Genomic DNA, 26237 nt, shown 5'->3' with positions numbered 1-26237 from the left:
ACAAACTTTTGCCAGTGGCAGTGGACAAATGATTAAATTACATGCAGCTTTTGAAAGCATATTTTAAAAACTGCACACTGCATGACAGAGCGATTTTCGAAATGGAGTAGCATCTTTCCCAGCAGTGACTGGAAAGAGGGTGGGGGGGGGGGGGGGAATCAAAGGTGCACTTGAATACCTTCATTGCGTCTGAAGAAGAAGAGCCTGTAGGAACTTTAGCACCACTGTATGCTACAGTTCTGTATTCCATGCTGGGTGTGCTGTGAGTTAGTGCCCGATTTCGTGGTTTTTTTTTTCCTTTTCGGCCACCATGTGAAAAGTGATCTTCTTTGGCCACTGTGTGGCCAAGCGACATGCTTGAGTGACAGTAAATGCAGTAGTACCACACGCAACAACCTTTCCCCCATCTTGCAAGTTATCCCGATCATACAGGATATTAATGATGCAGCAAGACCAGTATCTTTCTTGCAAGCGATATCACTTGGCAAAAAAAGGAATAAATAATATAATAAAGAAAAGGATGTCGCTGCTTGTTTTGGGATATCACAGAGCTCACTTTCCATTATCTTGAAGTTGAAAGGAGCTAATCTAGCTAATCTGGAGGAACAGGATAAATAGCCACCGAAAGCTGTCAGAACAGGCACTTTCACCAGAGATAAAAGATCATGAATGAGGGCGCAGTAACTCAGGTTAATTGCCACCACACTTTCATGCAATTTTAAACCAAAGATCTTTTGGTTTTGTAGTGTGCAATATTTTACGACATCGCACGTTCAAGTGGCTTGGTTTGGTGAACAGAGAATTCAGTGTCGTGCTGCTCTGGGTAATACTTGGTCTTGATGGCAAGTTGCAGCAGTGGAACGGGTATGATAGCTTTGCTTGCATTGATTTCGGCTTTACACGTGCTATATGGCTACTGTTAAGAGGATTTCGTTGGCGCGGCATCAAATCATAAGTGGGGCTGCCAGCTGCAAGGTTCAACAAAATTTTTCTTTGTTATATCGATTTTTTTCATCATGTTCCATTATAGGGACACTTTTTATCACACTCTCTGCATAAAAAAACCCATTAGCAACTACGTATACTTTGCATAAAAAGTCGAATTTCAACATGACGAAGTTTCCATATAACAAAGTAAATTGCCAATTTTACCACCTTCGTCATACTGAGGTTCAACTGTTCCCATCATTCATCTGACTCCCTAGATTGTTTTAAGGAATTGAAATCTAGTATTACCTTAGTAACAGCCGCAAGACGTTCACCGTCCACGAACTCAGAGTAGGTGTTGTGGGATTTTCGTGTGGACCAATCATGCAGTTTCCATCATGACGGGGGTTTGTCACAGAGACCAAGTGACGGAAATCAAGTATCAGGTCCCACACGCTGTTGTAGCCGTACTCTACTGGGCAGAGGTCAGCACCTGTAATTTCCTGCAACACCAAAGAATTGGTACATTTTACAGCGAAGCTGTATGTGGCTAGGGAATTTGTCCATTTGTGTGCAGAAACCCACAGTGCCCTCTAGGGAGCAGTAGAAGAACTAATGGGTACTGAAGTCGAATCCCTGGGACCCCCTATGAAGTGGTCGAAGAAACTAATGCATTAGAGCGGAAAAAAATTTTCTACCAGTGCTGGGGTTTGAACCCAGGCACACACGCTCAGTTACACACCCATGCTTGCAAAATGTGACTATATATGAACCACACGAATGTCTTGTATTTTCTACCACCTTATTTAGGACTTTTGAAGAGCAACGATGAAACAACACTCTGTCCAGTGGTTTAAACGTTAATGGACACTTTTTTAACCCAGCCTTTCACACCAAACTGGCCTCCACTGTGTCACCTCTGTGCTGTGTGCTAAACAGCTTTGCTGGTCATCCACCTTCACAGAGTGGAATGGCTCCTAAAATTTTTTTTGCACCCAGCCTTCAATAAACACTTCTCAAGCTTAAACTGACGCACGGTGCTTTATGTGGCAAATGTACATTGACTATAATGAATCTGTTATAATCACGAAGAAGTCCTATATTGTTTTCTGCTACAAATATAACTGTCTTTTCATAGCAACCAGTTGTAAAGATGTAGCCGTTATTTTCTCCAAACCTTGATTTAAGAGCCACTATTTAACAAAGTACTGAAAAGAAGGCACTGGGAAAGTTGGATACTTGAAGCATTCCCTATACAAGTCAACACACAAAACTGTACTAACAAAATATCAGACTATCAGATAGTAGCCACTCGGTTCTGAAAGCATATGCAGCCAACATGCACCAAATTAATATGAAACTACTGTTTGCCATAGCCAGTGCAATGAAACCTAGGTTATTTACAACGCAGTCATGGATGATGACCATGCAGTTCTCAAGACGTGCAATCAAGGTGCACCAGCACAAAATGAAACTAGTGTCTGCCACAGCCTCTGATAATGTAACCTTGGCCGCTATCACTGTAATCATAACATCCAAGCAGCCTTATACAGGCACATGTGCAGCAAGAGTGCGCATAGTAAAAACCAAACTGTTTGGTGCAACTGCTGCAGACAAAACGAAATGCTACAAAGCGATCAAGGTATGGTCCCTCTGAATAAGTATGGAGGCACAGGCTGCCCTGCTTTGTTTACGTTGGATACTAGTGCCGGTATTCACTCTTCTACGTTGCATATTCGCAGTGCTAGGCACTTGGTAGCTTCAAGGATTGTCCAAATTCATTGGAGTGCCGCCTAGATACGTCCGAATTAGCTATTTGATGGCATTAAATAATGCAGTTACATTCCGCGGCCAGAGGGCAAGTCTAAGTTATCAGACTGTTGAAATAAATGAAGATAGATTTAGCAAAACTTTACTGCATCTGTTCTGTTACATCAAGGTTCAGCTAGTATGTATAAATGTTATATCTGGCAGACATCACCTGCAGCTATCTAGCAGGAAATGCATAAAGGCTACAGATTCCAAGATACAAAGTGGAGTTAAATAAACTTGCTTACATTAGTGCCACTAGCCTAGACTATAGAATCACTTGAAAATCACTGAACTCTCATCTTGCACTAACTTGACTACACAACCACCAATAACAGTGCCTTCCTTCATGATTCCATGTTTCGCACAGAAAGTTATTTTGTTAAGAATGTTCTTTTTTTAATACAATGTTCACCTGTCGCTTTTATTTTTGTACTATACAGAGCACTGTGTTATGATCTACTTATTTGGCAATTGAGTCAACCAGAGGTACCTAACTGAGCTGTAGTGCGAGTCGTCACAGGGCTTGCAAAACACAAGCAACGAGGAACGTCATCTATTTACCTACACTCTGTGCAACCATCAAAGCACCGAAGGCAGGTCATGAGAAATTCCATAAGAACACTGAACAAGGAAGTGTGCTATTGACCTACATGTAAAAAAGACACAGCCTTACATCACATAAGTTAAAAATTACATCATGGGATGACATTGGCGATATTGACAGTTTGCCAAAACTTTGAATACTATGCATGGGGCCAACATCTGCAATGCCAGGCAGCAAATGCATGTACAAAGATAGATGGGCACACCACAAACCTCAGCAAAAGTGCTACCTTTGAACTGCTCTATCACAAAAGTTCCAAATTGTGGGGATAAATTATGGTGTTTTGTTGGAAGAATGTGTAAGATACTGATTTTGAAATATTTCCAAGTGCAGGCTTAGTGTGCTTAGTGAAAACAGATGATACCAGGGCCAGCGCCAGTGGAGGGGGGGATGGAGAGGGGAAAACTGCCCCTCTAAAGTTTGAGTCACCTGAGGGCTGTGCTAGAATGAATAAGACGGGCAACTGCATCAGCAAGGTTCAAAAACACCATTCTGAACTTGCTCTTCGCTTTCCCTAAGGACATGCAGCTCCTTGGATAGATATACGTCCCCAACACTACTTATTCCTCAACTGAGGCCTTCATGCCAAGTATTAATAAAAACATTTTTATCATCATCATTGTGCTGCAACCCTACGCTTGCTCACTCGGGTCAGCAATGAGGCTGAAGTTTGATCGTTGCAGTCAAACCTCGACTTAACGGAATCCTCTATGCAACTAATTAAGTATTTTCATTTCCCAAGCTTAGTTGCATAGAAAACCACGTTTTTTTTTTCCTGCTACTTACCGATGAAATTTTATCCCATGGCCTCAATTTAATGAGGTTTTTCACTATTTCAAGCATGTGCTTGGAGCCCTTGTGGATAGTAAATTTAGCAAAAATCGAAGGAACGTTAGCCAAGGCAGAAGTCATCTGTACATGTCCTTTTGCATGAAACATTCAAGCAACAAAAACACAGTCATGCGTGATTCGTGCATTCAAATCATGCACGCAGGAAACACAGCTGCGCCATCTGCCGCCACCATGAAGTGCTAGGCTGCCTACACATCAATGGACCAGCAGCTCATAAAAGATTAGCGCAGCTTGCACTAAGTCGTGCAAGGCCACACAGCAGAGCTGGTGGGCACCTAGCTGGTCGTGGCTTGGCTAGGCTTTTACCCTCGCACCTGTCTTTTTCCCACTCCTTGCTATACTATACATGGCTATGCTTGCTCTTTTTTTTTCTAAGTCTGTGTCTTTTGTCTCTCTGCATGTCTATTTGTTTCTCTGTCTTTCTATCGTTTTCTTTCTTCCAATGTTATCTCTTTTTTTCGATGTCTTTCTTTCTCTCTGTGGACATTTTCTCACCTTCTATCTTTTGCACACTTTCTATTTCTCTCTTTCTCTCTCTGAACTTGTTCTCCCCTTCTCCTCACCCTCACTTTCCTTTCACACCCCCTTGCTATACTACACTATACAACAGACCGACAAAAAAACTTTATTCGCAAGGGTCCCTGGACCTCCGCGCGGTCCACACCACGTCTACATGGCCATGCCTCTTTTGGTAATGACATGGGCAGCCCGAGTGACCGCAGCAAGCTGCAGTGTCGGGTCCACAGACGAGAGCAGGACCTCCCAGTCCTCCCAGCTTGAGATGGCAGGCTATCCCTGCGGGGGAGGACCAGAAGGGCCGCCGAAAAGGATATGGGAAAGTGTGGCATGAGGTTTGCCGCACAGGGAACATTCAGGAGAAGTGCCAAAGTAGTGGAACAGCAGCTGAGGGGAAGGGAGAGTGCGGGTCTGGAGACGTCTCCATAGGACTTGTTGGGAGTGGGTAAGGGAGGGTTTAGGAGGAGGGTAGGTCCAACGGTTCAAACGGAGTATTTGCGTGAGCTCTGCAAAAGTGTGTGCCCGCTCCTTCGAGAAGCCCGAATTGAGGCTGTCCCGAGTCCGGTAAATCATACCTCGGGCTAATTTATTGGCAGCCTCGTTTCCGAGGTTCCCTAAATGAGCTGGCACCCAGTGGAGCTCTACAATGCGTGGTAAATTTTGCGTGGAGGTGTTCAGCAACTGCCAAGAAATTTATTTTTGCCAAGAATTTCTCTTTCTCTTATCTTTCTATGAAATATGAAACATCAAAACCTTAATATAACAACATTCACAATATAACGAAGTTCTACGCCACTAGTACAACTTCTTTATATTGAGTCTTGACTGCAAAGGGACACAGAAGTGAAACACTAAATATGTTTATATTGACAAACTATTCCACTATCATAGGTTTTTTTTTATTAAAACAGAAAACGAAGGTCCTAGTTTGACTATTCAGTTTTACACCAATACCACAGGACTGAATGTCAGTGCGATTCAGCAAAGTTTTAAACTGCGCGAACAAGACAGGACGAAAATAGGAACACATACGCATACATAAAGTGCAGTCTGTGCTTTGTGTGTGCACCTGTGCTTTCTGTTTTCATCCCATCTTCTTCAGCAGTTTAAAGCTTAGCTGAATCTATGAACCAACTAGCCCAACAACATACCTTGCGTCAGTGAGACTTCACGAATTTCAAAATCTTTATTCATACTTTGGCAACATTGGTTGATTGAACTTTCTTGAGACTTGCTATGTTAAGTCTCTGGCTCTTTTAGAACAGAATGTAACTAATTTCGTTGACCGAAAATTATGCAGGCCATAGCAGATGCTGTCAATATCTGTGATGTCATGGCGACTTGGTGCAGGAGTTTTAAGGGGGAATTGCATTTTTTGGTGCATTTTCTGGCTTACAAGTGTCTTCTTGTGGCAAAAGTGCTGTTTTGTGTATTATGGAAAGATAATTTACTCATACAAATGAAATCGTTTTTCTATTCAAAATGTAGAACCTGCATAAGCCAGATAGCCTGAGAGCACATTAGCCACTAATAGCAACAATAAGTTTCAGCCTGCATATGAACAAAGTGACTAACTTCTCACCTTGTACACCTTTACAAGGTCTGATAGCCATATGCCCTCCGGACGTCGTCGTAGCACCTGTCAAGTGAACAACATACAGCAGTGGCAGTTAGCGTGATTTCCGAGAGCAGTTTGAGACGTGCAAACTACTTTACTGTCTCGCATATAACCCGCCCTTGAATATAGCCCGCACCCTTAACTTTAACTCTACAAAAAGGAAAAAAAAAGTATGCATATAACATAGGCATATAACCCGCACCCCCACTTTTTGAGCACATTTTTCCGTTTTTGGTTCGGATTATATGTGAGAAAATACGGTATATTACCAAAAGCAGACAGTACTAGACGGGATCATTGGCAGTGCACGTACAACTGCGTCAAGCAAAATAAGAATACATGACAAAGCTCCTTGGACATCTGTAAGAATGCATAATCAGATTTTTAAAAAACAAATGCGTTGTCAGTGCTGCCCAATCAGATGCAGTGCGGATGCATTGCTTCATCACACACAACAGTAGGAGTACACAGAATAGCACCAACACATTGTTCAAATCAAAATGAAGCGCTTCTTTTTCATTTTGGTCAATTTCATTGATAACTCCTTGCCAAAGTGTGTTACAGTAAAACCTTGCTGATACATTCCTGTTCATAACACTTCCTCAGCTCTTACACTCCGAATAAGTCTTGTTTGATTCCCAGAGGGTCATGTGTTTACCAGATCCGTATGTTTCCCTTTGTGGCTGTTATATCCAAAAACTGACTATGCCTGTGTTAACTGCTACATGTAACTAATAAAAGCAGTCTCAGTACTGGGCGTGTGGCAACGACTTCACTAGGCACAACAAAATTGCTTGTTGTGTCTTACCGGCACTTATCCAGGTGGCTATCTGCCAATCAAGAACCTACATGGGTGTGCATGTAGACTTCCATGCGTCAGTGTGGTTACATTACCCCTCACCTTTGGCATGCACTTATATCTCTGCTATCTGACCAGTAAACCAAATGGTTCATGTCCCATGGCCTTTTCTTTATAGAACTGCACACTAAAATAGATTTTCCATTCCCGGAAAAGAAAAATTTTGCAGATTTTACATTTTCCTGGCTCATGCATTTTTGAGGTTACACAGCCTTTACATTTAATTTTCTGAGTATGTGTCAAGCACCCTCAAGTCTAAAAAAATAAAAGCCAGCTCAGTTTCCCATAAAAAATATGGGAACATGAACTAGACTGATTTCTGATGGCAAGACAATGGCAGTCAACTGCAGGAAATAAGATATTTTTTCACTTGTCATGCATTTCAAGGTTATTCTTATATTTTAGTTAGCTCTCTCGTTTATAACAAATTTTAACACCTCCACCACTTTGTAAAGGCGTTTATTGACGGCGGGATTGACGGCGACGGTGCACAACGACGACAGTCGACGGAGCGCAGACTTGCAGACTCTCACGAGCACGAGCACGAGGGGCGTGCTCTCCGAGAAGAGGCGAAGAGGGCGACCCACTAGAAGGCGCTCGAGAGGACGACCCATTACAGCGTTCCAATGCTTCTGTACAAAATGGTCAAGTTGCTAAAAATTGTTTAAACAAATTTATTTCAATGTCGGAGGTGGTTGAGGACCAAGGTTAGGCAGCTGACATGGAACTAACATTGCGATGAATTTCGAAGTTTAATTTACATTACTACAGTATAAAATGGCAAATGTATGCCACAGACAAAACCATGTAGTGATGTAAGAGCCTTTAGCATTTCTATCAAACTATCCATCAGCAAACTGCCACATCATGCTCTCAATCAGTTTTCATTGACGAAAACTAAACATGTGCCCTGCAGACAAAACAGATAATGGCAAATTGCTCTTTTTTATGTTGCATGACCACTTCATTTGAATTTGGATGTTTCATACAAATCTTATCCGACTGTGAAGAGAATGGAAAAGCTTGAAAATTTTAAGAGCCTGAAAACCTGATCATCCAGCTCTTAAAAAAAGATGCAGGAGTGCTATAAAAGACGGCACGAGCTTCTTGGGAACACGAGTTTGCTCCAAGCTCGCACTATGGTGGTCTGAAAGCAGACAGTGCAGAGCGCGCGATAGCAGCGTTGATAAAAACGGCTACAAGAGCGAGCATGGCGTCACAAGCGCATGTGCAGCATTTGCAGCGGTTTTCAAAGGAATACTGTGTGTGAACGCGTCAGCACCGCCACTCAGTCAACATTTCAACAGTGCAGCGACATCAGCGTGATTGTCGCGCTATCTTTTTGCCAACTGAACATCGCACCTCCCACAGGCACGTTTGTGGGCGTTTGTTCTCTCTTGGGCAAGGTCTTTCGTTCCACCTGCAGCATGGAAATTTCCACTCACGAAGGCAACAAGAGCGCACACGGAGCACACTCGTGCAGCTCCTTTCGCTTCTATCGAATATTACAGATAAATAAATGAGCAGGTTACTGCTACTTACATTACACATCTTAAGATTTTTCTGCAGTAACAAATCGGTAGAAACAATGTCTCCACAAACACATAAATACTAGTAACATTTCTCACCGCAAATGCCACCAGGGGCGCTTGCTTCATGACCGAGTGGCATATCGCGAGCGCAGTGAAATTGAATGCGAGACGACGTAGCCACGTGATGATATAACCTTTATAGTCCTTTCTGCGTGTGTGAACAGTCTGTGTGATTAAGCTCATAGATGAATCGTGCCGCTCGCTGGCATTGCGGCGTGAGCACTGCTTCCCGAAAGAGCAAATGTTGTGGGCGGACCCGATCTTTGCCACAGGCGTCTGTCAATCAAACTGATTGACGCGCGAACTCGGGTACAAACTCGATTCTGAGAAGGCCCCAGTTCAACCCGTGACTGTCAAGCGTTTTATGCGGTGGACGCGAAGCAGCAGCTTCTTGGCATATAAAATAATTTGGTCAGCTTGCACTACTTGTGCAAGGCTGGAGCCCTCAGAGGAGCTTAAGATCCAGCTTTTTATGTGGCTCGTCTACTCAGTCTGCTCGGTCTGCTTCGGAGTGAAGACCGCGTCAGTTCGGTCTCAATTTATGGTATTAATAAGCTAGTTCTTAATTATCATGATACTGAATAGTTATTTCTGAATTGGTAATGGTTTAATTAACACGACATTAATTACTCGGGTTTAATTAGCATGGAATTAGCATAATCTTAATTAGCACGCTCCTACTTGGCATGATGTCAGTGAGTACGGTCCTAATTAGCTTGGTTTTAATTTGCACTCCTAATTAGCATCGTTTTCGTTAGTATGGTCCTAATTTGCTCGGTCTTTGCTTTACATGGCTTCATTAGCATGGTCTTAGTAATATATAGCTTAATTAGCTCGGTCTTAGCGTTGGTCACAGATGCTACATTGATCTCAACTGACGCTTCAGGTGCGCTCGCCTGTTGTGACACCTGATGCATAGTGGTGCAAGCACCATTTTTCCCTACGCGTCACGTCCCCCCTCTAGCATTGCTGCGCATGAGGTGTTGCGACCATGAAGTGCACTCTGAAGCGTTGGTGGAGATCAATGAAGCATCTGTGACCAACACTTGCTCGCGAGGAAGAGAAAAAGAGAAAATTCGCAAAACTTAGCAAAACAGCAACAGCCAGGGCTACCTAGGTGCCCATCAGCTTTACTTTCTCTTTAGCACTGTGCCTCCAGTGGAAGCTACGCTAACTATTTTTATTAATAGAGCGTCTGCGTAGCACCCAATGTGATTGCCGCAGCCTTCTGTACGAATGAGCGAGCTTGTTTGGGAGGTGTAAAAAAAGAAGTCAGGGTTTGTTTACTGGCTTTTAAGCACATATAGAGTGACATAGGTGGCCTGCTCACCTTCCTGATATTTTTCTCAACCTGAGGATTCATACGGCACAATGCCTCATAACGTTCAGGATTTTGCCTGGTGATCTTTTGTTGCCGCATCAGACTGTACACGTCTGACGATGGTTCATCATCCTCCGAATCCAGTGGAGCATTTAGCCTGCGGGCAGTAGACAAAGTTCATTTAGAAACATTCAAGCTACAAATATTCTAGTTAATTATTCATTAAAGAATTGTAATTATATAAAAGGAAAGCAAAAACAATGCTCAACTTCTGCTGCCCCACTTTCAAAAGATTTAGAAATTAATGAAGAGGGAGCAGTTAGGATGCTTGAACACCCTAGTTCCTCATTCTGCTGTGCCCACCTCTGCACAGCTACTTCTGCACTGTATTGAAAATTAGATTTGAAAAAGTAACTAGGTTTGCCCAAATTACTGCTATCTTAAATACTTTGTATCTGAGTACCGTTATAAGCCAGAACTTTCTAAAGTGAATGCTTTTCAGCCTCAAGTTTGATCCCTTAGAAGACAACTTAAAATTACTTTCTTACCAAAAGCATCAATGTACAAGAGAAAAATAAGTGGGTGCTGTAGTATAGTATAACTATACTATAGTGTAGTATAGTAAAACTATAGTATGAGATTTTGTACATGCCGTCTGGAAGGCAACAATATGTGTTGGTAAATACTGTTGTGGCGAGCTTATAAGATTTTGTACATGTTGTCTGGAAGGCAACAATATGTTTTGGTGAATACTGTTGTGGCGAGCTCAATATGAGGAAAGTGACACAACTCATGCATGTAACTAGTGTTTCAAAGAGCGCTCCAGGTGCCACCTGAAATGTAATGTTCACCTGGTTACCATGTTTCCCTGGTAGAGGGCTCGTGGTAGAGGGTCCTCACGCTATTTTGAAATAAAGGCATTATTACACTTGACATGGCACCTGACACCGCCTCAAATGACTCTAGGAGAAAAAACATTAAGTATACAACAATAGATCGAGACCGGAAGAGCAAAGGTCAAATACTTTATCTTTGAGAACAGATGCATGTATAATTTTCACTTGTTTAATTCACAATTAGCAATAATATCACTGAGAATATTATCATGATGCCGAAATTAGCCAACACTTGCAAGGTCCATACACATATATAGGATGTGTTCCAATTCTGTTCAGTATCAGTATCGTAGACAGTCTACGTTGACAGCTTAGAATACAACTTTGAGCTTGAGTGATCCGAGTAATTGAATGCATCTGGGAGATGTCTCGGTGAAGTGAAGGCCCCTCACGTTGACAAGAGAAAGCTAAGCTAAGCAAAGTATGTAAAATTGGTATTTTACAGCGGAGCTGTTATAGTCGAGCTATGTCCGTCCACAGCAATGTCGTTCGCAGTGAGGAGGAAGAGAGAGAGTAAAGCATAGTAAAGCAATGGAGTGGCAAGGAATGCATGAGGCGAGAGTGGAGGAGCAAGGAGGTGAACAGGAAAGAAAAGCGAGGTTAAAGGGGTCATGAACCACTTTTCCAAGTAATGATCTAATGACCTCAGTATCGGAGTTTACTGCCTCCCGAATCGATTGCCGCAAAAATTTCTCGAATCCGTCAAGAATGAGCGGAGTTACGAGGGTTTGGCGCACGCTCTCAGCGCTTTCTTTTTCTCGTGCCGACGAGCGCACTGGAAGCTAGACAGGGAGGGATGGCACGGGGATAAGAAGTTACGTCAACGTGCGTCATGAAACGCGATCTCTCTCCCGCTGTGATTCGCATGCGCGAGTGTGGCTACCGTGTAAATTTAGCAGACTGAGGAGTGCGGCGCGGGCAAGTGGCGGCACCCCGTGGCAAGAAGCACATCTCATCCGGCTATCGGCCAATAAGCACATGCCATATCTCTTGCGACGTAAACTGGCAGATCCGCCACGTCAACGTGCAGACGCCCCGCCCACCGACGAGAGTCAGAACCGGCCTCTGTTTGAAAAGAGGGAGCCTGAGGAAACGGCAACTTCGCGCTCCGCTTGTGGCCTTTACGCGGCGCGCACGACTGTAATATTGTGCAGAGTAGTTCATAGCCATGTCAGCTTTCCGCAGGATGTGTTGTTTCAACAAACCCAAGGGGTGCTTCATGACCCCTTTAATGGTGAGGAGGAAGGGAGAGAGCAAAGCATAGTAAAGCAAAGGAGTAGCAAGGAATGCATGAGGTGAGAGGGGAGGAGCAAGGAGGTGAACAAGAAAGGAAAGCGAGGTTAAGGGTGAGGAGGAAGAGAGAGTAAAGCATAGTAAAGCAATGGAGTGGCAAGGAATGCATGAGGCAAGAGGGGAGGAGGAAGGAGGTGAACAGGAAAGGAAAGCGAGGTTAAGGGTGAGGAGGAAGGGAGAGAGCAAAGCATAGTAAAGCAAAGCAGTAGCAAGGAATGCATGAGGCGAGAGGGGAGGAGCAAGGAGGTGAACAGGAAAGTGAGGTTAAGGGTGAGGAGGAAGGGAGAGAACAAAGCATAGTAAAGCAATGGAGTGGCAAGGAATGCATGAGGTGAGAGGGGAGGAGGTGAACAGGAAAGCGAGGTTAAGGGTGAGGAGGAAGGGAGAGAGCAAAGCGTAGTAAAGCATTACTACGAAAAACTGCGCAAAATAAACAGGGACAGGGAAGACACACGCAGTTTATTTTGCGCAGTTTTTCGTAGTAATGGAGTACCAACTCGCCCAGCGCACAGTCCTTTTATAGTAAAGCAATGGAGTGGCAAGGAATGCATGAGGCGAGAGGGGAGGAGAAAGGAAGTGAACAGGAAAGGGAAGCGAGGTTAAGGGTGATGAGAAAGGGAGAGAGTACAGCCGTGTAAGACTTTCATCACTGAGGCTTTCCCACAGCTCCACTGTCCATTGACGTTTGCAATAATAAAGCCATGCCTTGAACTTTTACACATACTTTATCTTCCAACTTATGAAATACTCAACATAACTAACATCATTCATTACACTTCATCATTCATTTATTCATTAACATCATCATTAAACTTGATCATTCATTAACAATTTTCATTGAAGAGGGTGGGCGTGCAAATACGGAAACAGGGGAAGACTTTTTATCACTCTCATCTTGTGAGCAGACAACCTTCCTGGCGAGATTCCAAGCCTTCTGCTTAGCCACTAACTTGTTTGGACAACAAAGTGGCCACATAGTTTTTTACTTCAATGTTGCCTTTGCAAAGCTGTCTCTTTTGCCAGCCTTGTCGGACTGCAAAAACACTGCAAGAAATTATGAATTGGGAAGGGTGATGAAGACTGCTGCCTGTATATTGAACACGGTAGAAGGACCCAGAGAGATTATTCTGCTCGTCTGGGCACCAGCTCACCAGGGACATAGAGGGAATGAGGAGGCTCACTCGGTCGCTCGAGGTCTCACGTACCGGTCGACCCCCGGAACCTCCCAAGTCACCGAAATTACAAAGAGAAAAGAGGATATGCGCGCATACCGCGAAATCACAGCACGCTACAGACTAAATCGGCAAATATACCCAGGAGCGAACAGATCACTCAGTAAGAAAGAGGAGGTTATGTGGCGAAAATTACGGACAGAGTTTTTCCCAAACCCCATACTCTACAGCAAGCGTCTCAAGGGATTATGGCCAACAGCTAGGGGCGACGGGGGAGGTAGACTCTCTCCTGACGTGCATTGACTGACTTTCTAATAAAGTTTTCTCTCCCTCTCAGAAATGAAATGAGACTGAAGATGGCTGCTGTCCATCGAGCTCTCTATTTAGATCTTTGCGGCGAGCGTGGGCATGGCAGATCCCTACTGGAGCATTTTTTGTTGATGCTCAAATTGCGTTGGAGAGTGCACTGCGGCAACATGTACGGAGATTGGGATATGTCAGCACTAAATTGACATGAGGAATACAAACTCAAATTAACAAAGCAGCATTTTTTCCTGACAAAATACCCTGCTCTCAGAATGCAAGCTCTCCAATGTTGCTTAAAGGGGGAAGCTACTTTTCGGGACCGAAAACTGCCAAAGAGATCAATTTTTCGGAAATGTTTTTGGATTTTGCCATTACTGGTCCACAAGCTCACTCACAAACATAACGCAATGAGTGACTGCTCCGAAAGACTACAAACTGCCGTGCAAAAACACAAACTGTTCCACATGACCAGGCTTCAGGCTCTCTCACCACGATGTTAGTGTTTCTGGCAGTTGAAAACATGCGCTCACTGGGCACCTCTATAGTAGGGATGGGAAGGTATTGCAAAGCAATTTTTGCGTTACCTGGATAAAGTGCAGCTCGATGCTCTTTCCAGTATTTCAAAGGATCATCCTTTTTATTAGGATCAGCGGCTCACTGAAGTATCTTAGAACTTCTTGACTCTAAGGTCTGAGCTCAGTGTGCTGGTTATTTTTTTTATGCCAGCAGTTCGACAGTTTTCCAGTCTGTTCTCTGGCCTTCTTTGCTGTAGCCATGACGTGCGAGAATGGCATAATCTCCTTTAAAGGGACCGACAACTGCCCAGAACATGAAATGAGATGACTGCACTGATGGAAAGATTGTCCATCGCATTGACTCAAACCAACCCAGCTTTTCTCGTGAGAGATGGATTTATATTTTTATTTCTTAATTGAAAGTCGCGGAAAATAACCTGTGGCGCCTCTGGCGGCAAAAACATGAACAATCCGTTGAACTCGGCCACGTGACCGTTGATTGCTGTAAGCGGTTGACGATTTGTTTGTTAGTACTGAAATATTGTTCGTTTCTTCATATTAAAAGGTATTACTCAGTAAAATGTACGTATAGGCCTGCTTTAGTAGCATGCATTAAAGTGGCGCTGCTTTCGCGTGACGTAATGATCCCATGCTCGTCAGCATGTCTTAAGCAACTTTTCAGCGTGGTCATGCAATCGTGCACGCAGTTTCCAGGTCACTAAGATTTTGGAGCGACATAGTTTTGCTACCTACATTTCGTCTCAGAAATGACGCGCGCTGCTACTCGGCGGGGCCGCGCATACGCGTAGTGACGTTTTCGATGTCTTGGCTTGGCTCGTGCATCGAGAGAGTAATGACACCGCGACAACCCACCCAAGACACAGGCGCAGGCAACATTGGACGCATGCGCACACAACACGGTACAGATAAAGGGAAGATGTATAATGCCACATCACCTCATTGTAACAGCTTGTTATTTTCAAAAATAGTTGAAAAGCTATAAATAAAGGTGGTTAAGCATAATTACAGAAACTCCGGCGAAAGCAGAACAACGATAGCTTTCACAAATCGCGAGAAGGGCTGGCGGCATCGCTATCAATTCTCAGCGTTGCTGGAGGAAAAGTATGTCCATGTTTAGAGCCTTTCAGATCGAAAAATACTGCTTGTAAAATAACTACGTGCTTTTGGGATTAACTCCTGCAGCTACAAACACTGCGAAGAGTGAGCTTTCTGTCGTGCCGTAAAAAAGTGGGTCGAGAAAAATCAGTTGTCGGTCAAACGTGCGCTGGCTTTTGAAACAGAATATCAGTGACAGTTTTAACGAAAGGCCTACTGTAAAGACGTTAGCGTTAGTTTTAGCCACACCACCCCAACAAAGTTGCACCATTGGCCTTTGTCGTGTTTTAGATATTCGTCCTTTCGGATTATTCCAAAGATCGAATACTAGCTATTCGAAAGTCGAATCAAATTATTCGATTCGAATGCAAAACTCAAATATTCACACACCCCTAATAACACTACAATATTTTGAGAAGCTTCTCTCAGCTTCAGCACACTGAATTTTGATCATTTTTGTTTTGCTGAAAAGCTTAGTGTTTAGTGAGTGCAATTATATGCAAATTGTTACTCTGGAAATTAAATTTTTTAAAAAAGGGTGAAATAAGAAAATTGCTTTTAGTCATTCAAGTGAGAACTTCGAAGCTGAACTTTTCTTCTTGGAAAGCTAGAACCATAAGATTATGCTTGTTGCCCTTCTTGGCATGTGTAGAATCCAGTGAGTTTGTGTAAAATTCAGCAAGTTTTGTGCCATCCAGTCTAATCAATATGTGATCAAACAATGTTTTCATTAATCATTCATTTTAAAAGTAATGGCATAGTGCACATAAAAACTGAGTTCATATTTGATATCAGCACACGAATATACACAATCACTGAAGTTTTCATCATCCTAGTTTAAATAATATGACAATGTCTAAAAAAACGATTAACTTATTAAGGTAAGTGCAGCTAATGAAGGAAGTCTCATGTAACTTCTATGGGCTGCTTGAATAAATGAACCTGTAGATTCAGCATTGTTTTGTGCATACGGCATCATCGAAACTGACTTTCCATACAGTATACATTATTCCTCACCTCGGTGATATGAACATGATTCTAATTTTACAGCTTGCACACAGCATCTGCAGCTTCTTAAAGGTAGGCCATGACACCCAATTCTATGTTATGCAGGTTAATCCTCATGCATTCGCAAACAAGCTGGCAAAACTTTAGCGCATTTGGTCTAGCACTTAAGTTGTATTTGAATATTTTTATAAACTCTCGAGTGGCCCGAGAGTCAGGCAAGGCTAGTGCACTCGCAAGCCATGACGTAACAAGCTGCTTACTTTGCAAGCATCTGCATTCCGGCGAACGATTTTGTTCCGTTGTCAGCTGCACGTGCAATCGAGCTATTTCAGCTTTCTTCAGCTTGGCAATGAAAGTGCACGATCTGCAGCGGCTGAAACTTTAGTAGAATATGACAGCTCCACTCTGTGCAGCACATGATGTCACACTAGCCATGGCAAAATGGCGGTCTCCAGTGGTGGGCGGGGTTTATAACCAGCATCCTCTAGGGCTCATTTTGCACTGAAATATTCTTTTATAGTCCATTTTTCATATATACCCAGGCACAACAGACCCTCTACTTCTATTCTTAGCTGAAAATCGCAAATTGTTGGATGATCACGTCATGGCCCCTTAAGGTGGACCAGCACAGAAGAAATGCCATTTGGACAGTCAATGTCTTTTCTCGCCTGCATGAACTCCATAACAGCGAGGGCTTGGACAGGCATTTCACTCTGCTGTGTGCTGTGTTTATACTTTACCTCACCACTACCATTCAGCACTACCAAAGCTACGGGGTGTAAGCAAGCCACATGCTTGCGCAGCAAAACATAGTTCCAGATATAAATGCCTTACAATTTGCAGGGTTGCGACATTTGCGCTTGCTTAGCACATGTCACTTTGCATGAATATGTTTATTCTCCATTGCATTTACGTCGCATTTCTTTAATTTTTGTATGAGTAACCGCTGGTAACTTTGGTTACAAATCAACGTTGACGCGACCGCCCACTTCGATCTGAACTTGCCCTTTTTCCTTGCCGACAGCGCTGACCGCAACAATTAAATGGTAAAATGAGCCATCGCTTTGTGCCATCTCATGATGGGGACAAAGCATCAGGTACATTTTGTCATTGGTGAGATCAGCTGTTTGTTTAGCCACACCTGGTAAGCCTAACATGCCGAGAATCTGATAATGGTTCATGAAAATAGCGCAATATAGTCACAAATATAGTGCTGTCGAAGCGTCAGGACATAAATATAAAGCAAATACAAGTGTCTGTTTGGAACTTAGAGGTCACACTGCGCATGACGAGGAGGAGATAAATTCGAGGCGGAGGACACCAGCATCGATGGATGCAGCCATGTTCTTTTTTTCCAGGGCTGCCGTCTGCTCACTTTACTCGCCCTACGCGTGTGCACAGACGCCAGGGGGACGCTGAGCAGACGACATGGCGCGGATGAATACATCATAATGGATTTTCGCTCTAAGGGGCCCTGCAGCCCCCACAGTACTGAAGGGAACTTCTGAGATGGAGTTTATAGTTCTGCTACATGGCATGAAAGAGTAGTTTAATCGTTTGGGGTTACTCATCATCCTGTGTAACCAGAGAAAATGGGACTGTGTATACTTTGTGCTGACGGCACCAGATGAGCATCCCTCCTCTATGATGCTGAATATTCTCTTTCTGGAAAGGCACTCAGCAAAACAAAATTGGCGATTCTATTCCGTTCTCACATCTGGTAAAGAAAGCAGAGAAAGAACAAGTCGTAGTTGTAATTTTTACATTCCTGAGGGTGAAAAATTCTGGGGTATAACAAGCCGAAATGAAGATAGGACTCAGAGGCACGCTGTATTTCGGGACTCCAGAATAACTTTGGCCACCGGGGGTTCTTTAACATGCACCTAAATTTAAGTACACAGGTGCTTCTGCATTTCAGCCCCATCCATTTTGTCCCCAATGCAAGAGCAATGATGCGCCTAACAGAGGCTAGTCAGATGGGCTCAGCACAGCCAATGAGCACAGTTGAGGCCTCAGGATAAAGCAATCACAGTGCTCTCGTATTCAGAGGCAAGGTCAAGCTTTTCCTGTATGATTGCAGCAATACTGCGTCTAGTGGGGTTCGACACCAGTTTATGAAAATTATACATGCATGACATCACTCAAAAATATTCATAGTAGTACAGTCAATGTACAGTACGGTCCACTCTAAGAGGGAACACGCGAGCGCGCGGCCAGCGGTCCGCAGAGCGCTAACTGCTGGCGGAAACACGGAGCATGCGCGTAGAATCACAAGGGCGGTTCGTGTCCCGCATCGTCTGCTACTTCTTCGCCCTAGCGCTCGGCGCGCGCTAGCGAAATTCTATATTTCTATGGCTGGAAGGACAAGCTTGCTATGATCTCTGCATCGGGCATAAATCTCCTTGTCTGTTATAAAAAGCGGCCGTCTGGTGCGAGCAGCATGTTGAAAGCTTACGACTAACCTATCGGTGAGCACTTATAAGAATAGACTGTTGGGCTAGTTGGTAATTCGTTATGAGGGAAACTGCGCAAAAAAAAAACAACGCCGACAAAGGGAGAACAGAACAGCACAAGTGCATGTGCACAAGCGCATGCGCTTGTGCTATTCTGTTCTCCCTTTGTCGACGTTGTTTTTTTTTGCAGTTTCCCTCATAATGAGCAGTTACACTAGGTTATGCAAGTGACAGGCTTCGTTGTCACTTTCACAGTATGCCACAGCTGGGGGCCCCAGTCAAAATTCGGCCGCTGGGACTGCGAATCGCATCGCATCAAAACTGGCGAGAAACCACAGCAACAAACAAACCACACCTTTTTTTTCTGCCTGCTGATAACCCGACGACGCGCAGGTAAAGTGGCGGCTACATGAATCGCACTGCTGAAAAACGGAAGCGCTGTGCAACGCTCACCAAGCACAGGGGCGGAAAGCAGCAGACGAACAGCAGTAATGCCGCCCTGACGCCTTTATGCGCGTGCGCCGCGTTTACAAATCTCCCCACCAGTTTGCGCCACGCGGGCCGCCGGCCACGCGATCATGTGTTCCCTCTAAGAGTGGACTGTACTGTACTAATAATAGGAAAATTTTGATGTCATGGGTTGTTTGCTCCCATCAAGGAATTATAACTGGAGTGAATCTGTGCTGCCTTGCTTCGGTTCGCTTGTGCAACGCATACCTAGTGACGCCGAGATGGTATTAGCATGTTTAAAACTCTGACACTGTTTGCTTTAAAAAACACCAGGAAAATGCATTCCCAGTTTCAGCGCCTTCAGCACCACTGGAATTGTCAGTGCAAATTTCGTGCAATGACGAAGCAGCAGATAATTCCACTGGTGCCATGCCAGCTGACAATGCTTCAAGAAATACAATGGTGCCACAAAAATTTCTGCATTAATCGTCTACGAAGGGAACTGTGTCCATGAGAGATGCCATTATTCGTACGTGATGCCCAAGTGTGTCTGAGGCAAGTGGAAAAGGAGTTTGAGATCAAATGCAAAGTAGTTTTGTCTTACCAGCTTGCACGTCAACATCGCAACTACACCGCTGCACCGCTAACTTTTAGTTTAAGAATGCTGGCAAGAAACTAATGTCAACTGTAATCTCATCATGGCAGCTGCAAACCCCACAATATGGGTGTTTCCAATACAATCACAGTACATGCTACACAAAGACAGCAATGATAGAAAACCGCGAGATACAGATGCAGAGGCGGAAGGCATTTTAGTGTCACCCTTCACAAGCTTGGAGCAGTGCAGTGGAAAAGTGCAGGCGTTTCAAACATGCCCTGCAATGTTGCCAGAAGTCTATTACATGTAGCAATAAAAAGTAATGACTATATAGTAGAAGCCTTGCAAGATATCTTATGTCATTTTATATTTAATGATGAGTCAATAAAATTAGTATGCATTTTAGCTAAGTGTTAAGCTCCACATAAAAGCTGAATTCTAATGAAGATGAAATAGCACCTTTTGCAAATTATTTCAATATACAGCCGTTTTTGTTTCTGTACAAAAATTAAAGGACGTGCAAGGGTATTACAGATTCATGTATATGGTACCTAGTTAAAAACATGGGTGAACCTTATACTTGGAAAACTTCGAGGTCACTGGTGAAACGGCTGTTAGAATTATTACTCTGTACTTCCCACAGAGAGACACAATGCTGTGTTTACTTGCGCTTGCTTTGTAGAGCGAGTCGTGTGTTTGTGTATTCTGCATTTTATGCACTAGCTGTCTCTAACATAATGCATTGAAACAGATGATGGTGCACTTCGCATGCATACAAACAAGAATGACTTGATGCAATTCTGTCCAGCAGACCACTAATTTTTAAAAATTGTGCCTTTCCAGAAATAGTGTAATTTCAGACAGTTGGCCCCACAAGATTTTCTGGAAGATGGTCGTTGAACAGCGCATGCAACCCTGGATTTCCTGAAAGATGGAAATCCAGACCATGTTTTTTATGGAAGTTTTGCCACCAAGCATTTTGCCACATGCACCTGCTTACTGTGTGTCAGGTATAGTAGCGAAGGAAAGAGCAACTTTCTACTGCTTTTGACATGTGATTGTAAATTCCCTAAGGTAGGCAGTCCAATAATTGACTCACATCTTCACATGAGCCTCATCTACAAAACAGCAACATCTTAGTATATTCAAACGTGTTTCCAACCCCCTTCATGCCAGGCACACCCAAGCTCTGCAGTGCTAAGCTCTAGCATGCAAGATGAATCAATAATGGAGCTTGACCCACACTAAAAGTGCCCATGTATTATGCTCATAACTGTACTGAATTTGGAACCCCGTGCAACACGTTTTTAGAACAAATTGCACAAAATGTCTTTATTATTAAAATAAAATAAATATGGCTTTATGCCAGGTGGTCATATATTTTATTTCAACTTTGCAGAGAAATATATTTGCATGACTCATCATATTTCACAATGCTGGTAAAGCAGACAAGCGATTTCAATATTGAGTGGTGTTTAATTCAATGCTCGACTTGTCAGATAGCCACTGTAACAAGCCAGAGTGACCTTATCAAAAGGCTGCTGTGGGTGCAATCATGGCATGAAGACCAGGCCATAAAGGAAAAGCTTGTTTTAATTTTGAAAGAAACTCCCATAAGACAGCCACACTGTCTGGCACAGCCAATGCACTATTCCAAATTTATATTCAGCATCTTTTTCTCCAGATGTTTTGATGTGCACACCCTAAATGTGTATTGCAAACTGAGCATTTGTAGTCCATTTAACAAGATATCACAAAGAATTCTACGAGAATGTGGATCTGGGTTCCAAAGCCTTTTAGAAGAGCCCTTTTTGTTAGCTTTATTTCTTATGTTATTTTGTGTGGTCATATTGTAATCATGTGGCTGTGTCCCTCTGTATGTCATATTTAGCAATAATAAGTCCTGCAGAAACATAATTCTCCTCACCTGCTTTGGCACGATCTCTGTGTTGCTACCTTTTGAGCTCCTGATAGCTCTGTAGCCCCAGTCTGACATGATGGCTCCATGCCTGCAGACTTAATGTCTGGATGGAACGAGTGACTTGTAAGTCTGCTTCGGTTAGGTCGCCATATTTTTGTCACTGCACCTGTATACTGAATCTCACGGTTGAGTGGCTGAACTGTATGCCCGACTTGGAATGATTGTTGTTGCAGCCCGATGCTTGTAGGCAGTGTGTATGGATGAAATGACTGCCCTGTAGACAGCTGCGGCATTCGAAGATCGACATCTGCATGAATGGGCTGCCCTGCAGAAAAGAAAAATGAAATTTACAGAATAGTCTCCTCACAAGGTAATTCATGTCTAGGTATTATTGTACATGGGCACTGCATAACATTCTTGTGCATATACTTGTGCTTAGCACAAGTATATCCCACTTGAAAAGGCACTGAAATGCAGATTAAGCACATGTATTTAAACTACTACTTAAATAGTATGAGCCTCACTGCAGCTTCAACTCTCATGACTAAGGTCAGAATATGCAATGAAATGCTCTTCACAATTGTGTTCCCCCCTGAGCTCATACAGCTATCTTTAGCAGCTGATTTATATATAACACACTTTTATTTCCACTGCAGTTAAAGGGGTCACAAACCACTTTTCTAAGCAATCATCAGTATAGGAGTTTACTGACTAATCAACTGATTGCCGCAAAAATTTCTCAAATTCGTCAAGAATGAGCGAAGTTACGGGGGTTTGTTGCACGCTTTAAGCGCTTTCTCTCGTCCCGACAAGCGCATTGGAAGCTACACAGGGAGGGATGGCACGGGGGGGAAAGAAGTTATCTCAGCGTGTGTCATGACCTTGAGTGCGCTTGATGAAACACGATCGCTCTCTCTTGCTGCGATTCCTATGCGCGCTAATATGGCTAACTATGTATGTTAGCTGTCTACGGAGTGCGACACCAGTACGTGGTTGTACACCACGGCAAGAAGCGCATCTGATCTAAATGCTGCTCTTTATGAGTCAGCCACGGGTCAATAGCATGCTATCTGTTTGACGTCAAACAGCAGGTGCGGGCAGCTCCGAAGAGAGTGAGCACAGGCCTCTGTATGAAAAGAGGGCACCTGAGAAAATGGCGACTTCGTGATCTGCTTCTAAACTCTCTTTGCCACGCACAACTTCAAGATTTGGCAAGAGAAAGAAGGGAAGAAAGACAGAAAAAGATAGAAAGACAGAGAAAGAAATAGACAAAAAGAAAGAGAAAGAAAAAACAGAGAGCAAGAATGAAAGAGAAAGAAAGATAAAATCAAAGAAAGAGAGAAAGAAATAGAGAGAGGAAGATGAAGAGAGAGAAAGAAAGCATACCATAGCCTACAGCCACATATAGCATAGTATAGCAAGGACATGGGTAAGGGAAGTGGAGGTGAAGAGTAGGGAGAGGAGGAGGAGAGAGGATGAAGCATAGCATAGCGATGTATAGTATAGTACAGTAAAACCTCATTAATTCGAACTCTGTCATTTTGAAACCCCGCTTAGTTCAAAGGATTTCTGTGGTCCTGTATTTTTAAATGTAAACTTGAGTGGATAATTCGAAACAGCGGTCAGTACCAGCCCGGTTAATTCGAAAACTTTGGGTGCCATCTGCCAATTCTCGATACCGATTTCGCCGCTAATCCGTGGAAACGACGGCCCTTGGGAGCCACAAGGCAATGCACTGTAGCGGTACTAAAGGGTGACAGGTGAAGCACCCCAGCCTCGCAGCTGCCAGCGGGGAAGAAAAAAATAAAGAAAACGGTCTCGTGGTCAATTGAAATGGGCGCCTGTGGAAACGAAGACGTGCTTCACTGCAACATAGCGGTGACACACGGGCAGCATGTCGCATGTTTCTCGCAACGTCAGCGCGTCATGATTTACCCATTCTTTCTGGGAAAATAAAGGAATTATTAAAGGATGGGCTGACGGAATTCACGATGTATGTGAACCTCCGAATGGCGGTTGTTCCGGCAGCAAGCAGCTGTCACCTCACCTGCTCCTCGCTGTTGACGCTGCGAGGAGCAAGTTACATGCTGCCCGCGTGTCACCACTGTGCTGCAGTGAAGCACGTCTTCTTTCCCGCAGGCACGCATTTCAGTTGATCACGTTTTTTTTTTTTTTTTTTTTGCGCTGGAAGCCGAGAGGCTTGCTGTTTCGCCAGTTTAGCGGCAACACTGGGACCGGGGATGGCTGGAAAACATAACCCTTGGAGCCGCAAACTAGCAGGGACAACAAACAACCACCTCTGATTACTTTCAGTAATTGTATGGTATGTTTTTTGTATGTTTGGTTAATTCGAAAACCCGCTTAATTCGAAGATTTTTCACAATCCCAGTGACTTTGAATTAACGAGGTTTTACTGTATATCAAGGGGTGGGAAAGGGAAGTGAGGGTGAGGAAGAGGGAAAGGAGAAGAGGAACGCCACCAGCTCCACTGTTTCCGCAGTCTTCGCACCACTAGTGCGTAGCTGCCCCAATTTTTTACCCTGCCTCATCAACAGCTTAGGCAAAGGAGTGCTTTCTTTCAGCGGGCAGCACCAAAGAAGCTTTCTGCACCTACAGCTGCCATTTATTGGCAGCAAGCAGCTCTTGCCTATGGTATTTGGCTTCTGCAATTGCAGCAAGCATCACTGGACAACATTGTCTGGACAATGTTGGCCAGTACACACTACAGGAGCAAGACCACTGCTCTAGTGCACCTTTGAGTCTGTCCAATAAACTTTCTTTTTCAAGTCAGAAGAATATTATGGACTACCGATTTTCAATACAACCATTCACTCTTTTGCACATTCAAATCAGCTTATCTGGGGCAAAAAAAAAATATACTTCAGCCTGTCACTTTTTGGCTATCTTGTGCTTACTGGCTAGCTTGTGCAAAAATGTATTTAGCAATATGCAATAGGTTTTGCCCTCTCTTTAACTTGAATTATTATTTGCAGTACTTTTCCTGCCACTCATTGCCCCCTAACAGTTCTTCAGCAATTGACACAAGCTGTAAAGGAGCAGGCTTATTCTTCAGTCTTTCCACCTAATGTTTACCAGTGTCCTTACTGTCCTTTTTTCATTCCATGTTTAAACTTTGTGCAGTCTTGCATAAAAAAGATTTCTTTATACCTTGCATAAGACATAAAATATTAATGGCTGTTTATTTACTAGCTTGTGCTTTGTGTCTGTGGCTCGTCCAGTTTCATCTATGTACACGATAGAGTGTTTATCCAAACATGTTTACCAACAGGTCCTAATTTTTGTAAGCGCATGCCAGACTGCAAAAAGTCTGGCACACGCTTGCAGATCCCATTTTATTTTGTCCCCCACCTGTACACACTCTGCACCGTCTTGCTTAGGCAGCTATACTCATGTTCCTATTGCAGACTTTAAAGCAGAAGTCTGAACTGGAAAACTTTATTCGATCACAGAGCGGACTGCTTGCTCAGGATCTGCTGCCATTGGAATATGTCTTGAATTCTATGGCTAAAAACCATGACTAGGTTAAGCATGAAGTGCAACATACAGCTGTGTGCTGTCCGGACAAACTGATGCAACGGCTTCAAAGCTCTCTGGTCAGGCAAAGGATGTTGCCCAGTTGTGTGTTGTCCGGTGAAATATGGTGCTGGCCTCACTGGAGGCAGGACAGGTGGGGCACCAGCTGCACAGAGCAAGCAAGAGCACACTCCTTTCTTGATTGCACACATTGCTAGAATGAAAGCAAAACGCTTACTGCATGTCACTCATTCTCTTAATTATATATAAGCACTAGCATATATGCAGAGCTTCTCACATTGAGGGCCTTAAATCCAACTAAACACTGCAAAAATAAAAGGAAAAAACAAACATAGCATGATATTAACACAAAATTTTGTAAAAAGTGCTTCTGTATATAGTTCTATCATACTAACCAAAATTTTTACACAGTCACTCGACACAAGTGCTTTGCCTTATCAGTGGAAGGTTTGGAAGGTGGTTCCACTAGACAAATCAGGTAACAAAAATTAGCATCCAACTATCGCCCCATTTCTCTTACCAGCACGAACTGCAAGCTACTAGGACACATCGTATTCAAAAGCATCGTCGATTTTCTTGAAGATAACACCTTCTTCTCACCTTCACAACACGATTTTAGGAAATCATACTCATCTGAGACTCTACTCGTACCTTTCACTGATCGTTTGCATTGAATTCTTGATCGTTCATCATACGCTGACTGCATTTATTTAGATTTTACAAAGGCATTTGATAAAGTCTGTCATAAACTTCTCATTCAGAAATTACGGAACTTAAATCTTAACGCTAATCTATTAAAATGGGTCGAATGTTTTCTTACTAATCGCTCACAATACATTACCGTTAACGGCTA

General features: G+C 43.4%; 1 protein-coding gene across 1 annotated transcript in view; it reads right to left on the bottom strand.

Moving 5' to 3' along the window:
* Positions 1–26237, bottom strand: part of LOC119396079 (uncharacterized) — a 101088-nt gene that overhangs the window by 62460 nt on the left and 12391 nt on the right. Inside the window, exons 2-6 of the mRNA XM_037663164.2 lie at positions 25395–25529; positions 21836–22154; positions 10111–10258; positions 6294–6350; positions 1237–1430 (exon numbers count right to left, since the gene is read on the bottom strand). Coding sequence (XP_037519092.1) covers positions 1237–1430; positions 6294–6350; positions 10111–10258; positions 21836–22154; positions 25395–25529 — 853 coding nt within the window. The remainder of the gene's footprint in view (positions 1–1236; positions 1431–6293; positions 6351–10110; positions 10259–21835; positions 22155–25394; positions 25530–26237) is intronic.

The sequence above is a fragment of the Rhipicephalus sanguineus genome, chromosome 1, assembly GCF_013339695.2.
Source record: "Rhipicephalus sanguineus isolate Rsan-2018 chromosome 1, BIME_Rsan_1.4, whole genome shotgun sequence".
NCBI classification, from domain to species: Eukaryota; Metazoa; Arthropoda; class Arachnida; order Ixodida; family Ixodidae; genus Rhipicephalus; species Rhipicephalus sanguineus.
This window is presented reverse-complemented; position numbering and strand designations above follow the sequence as displayed.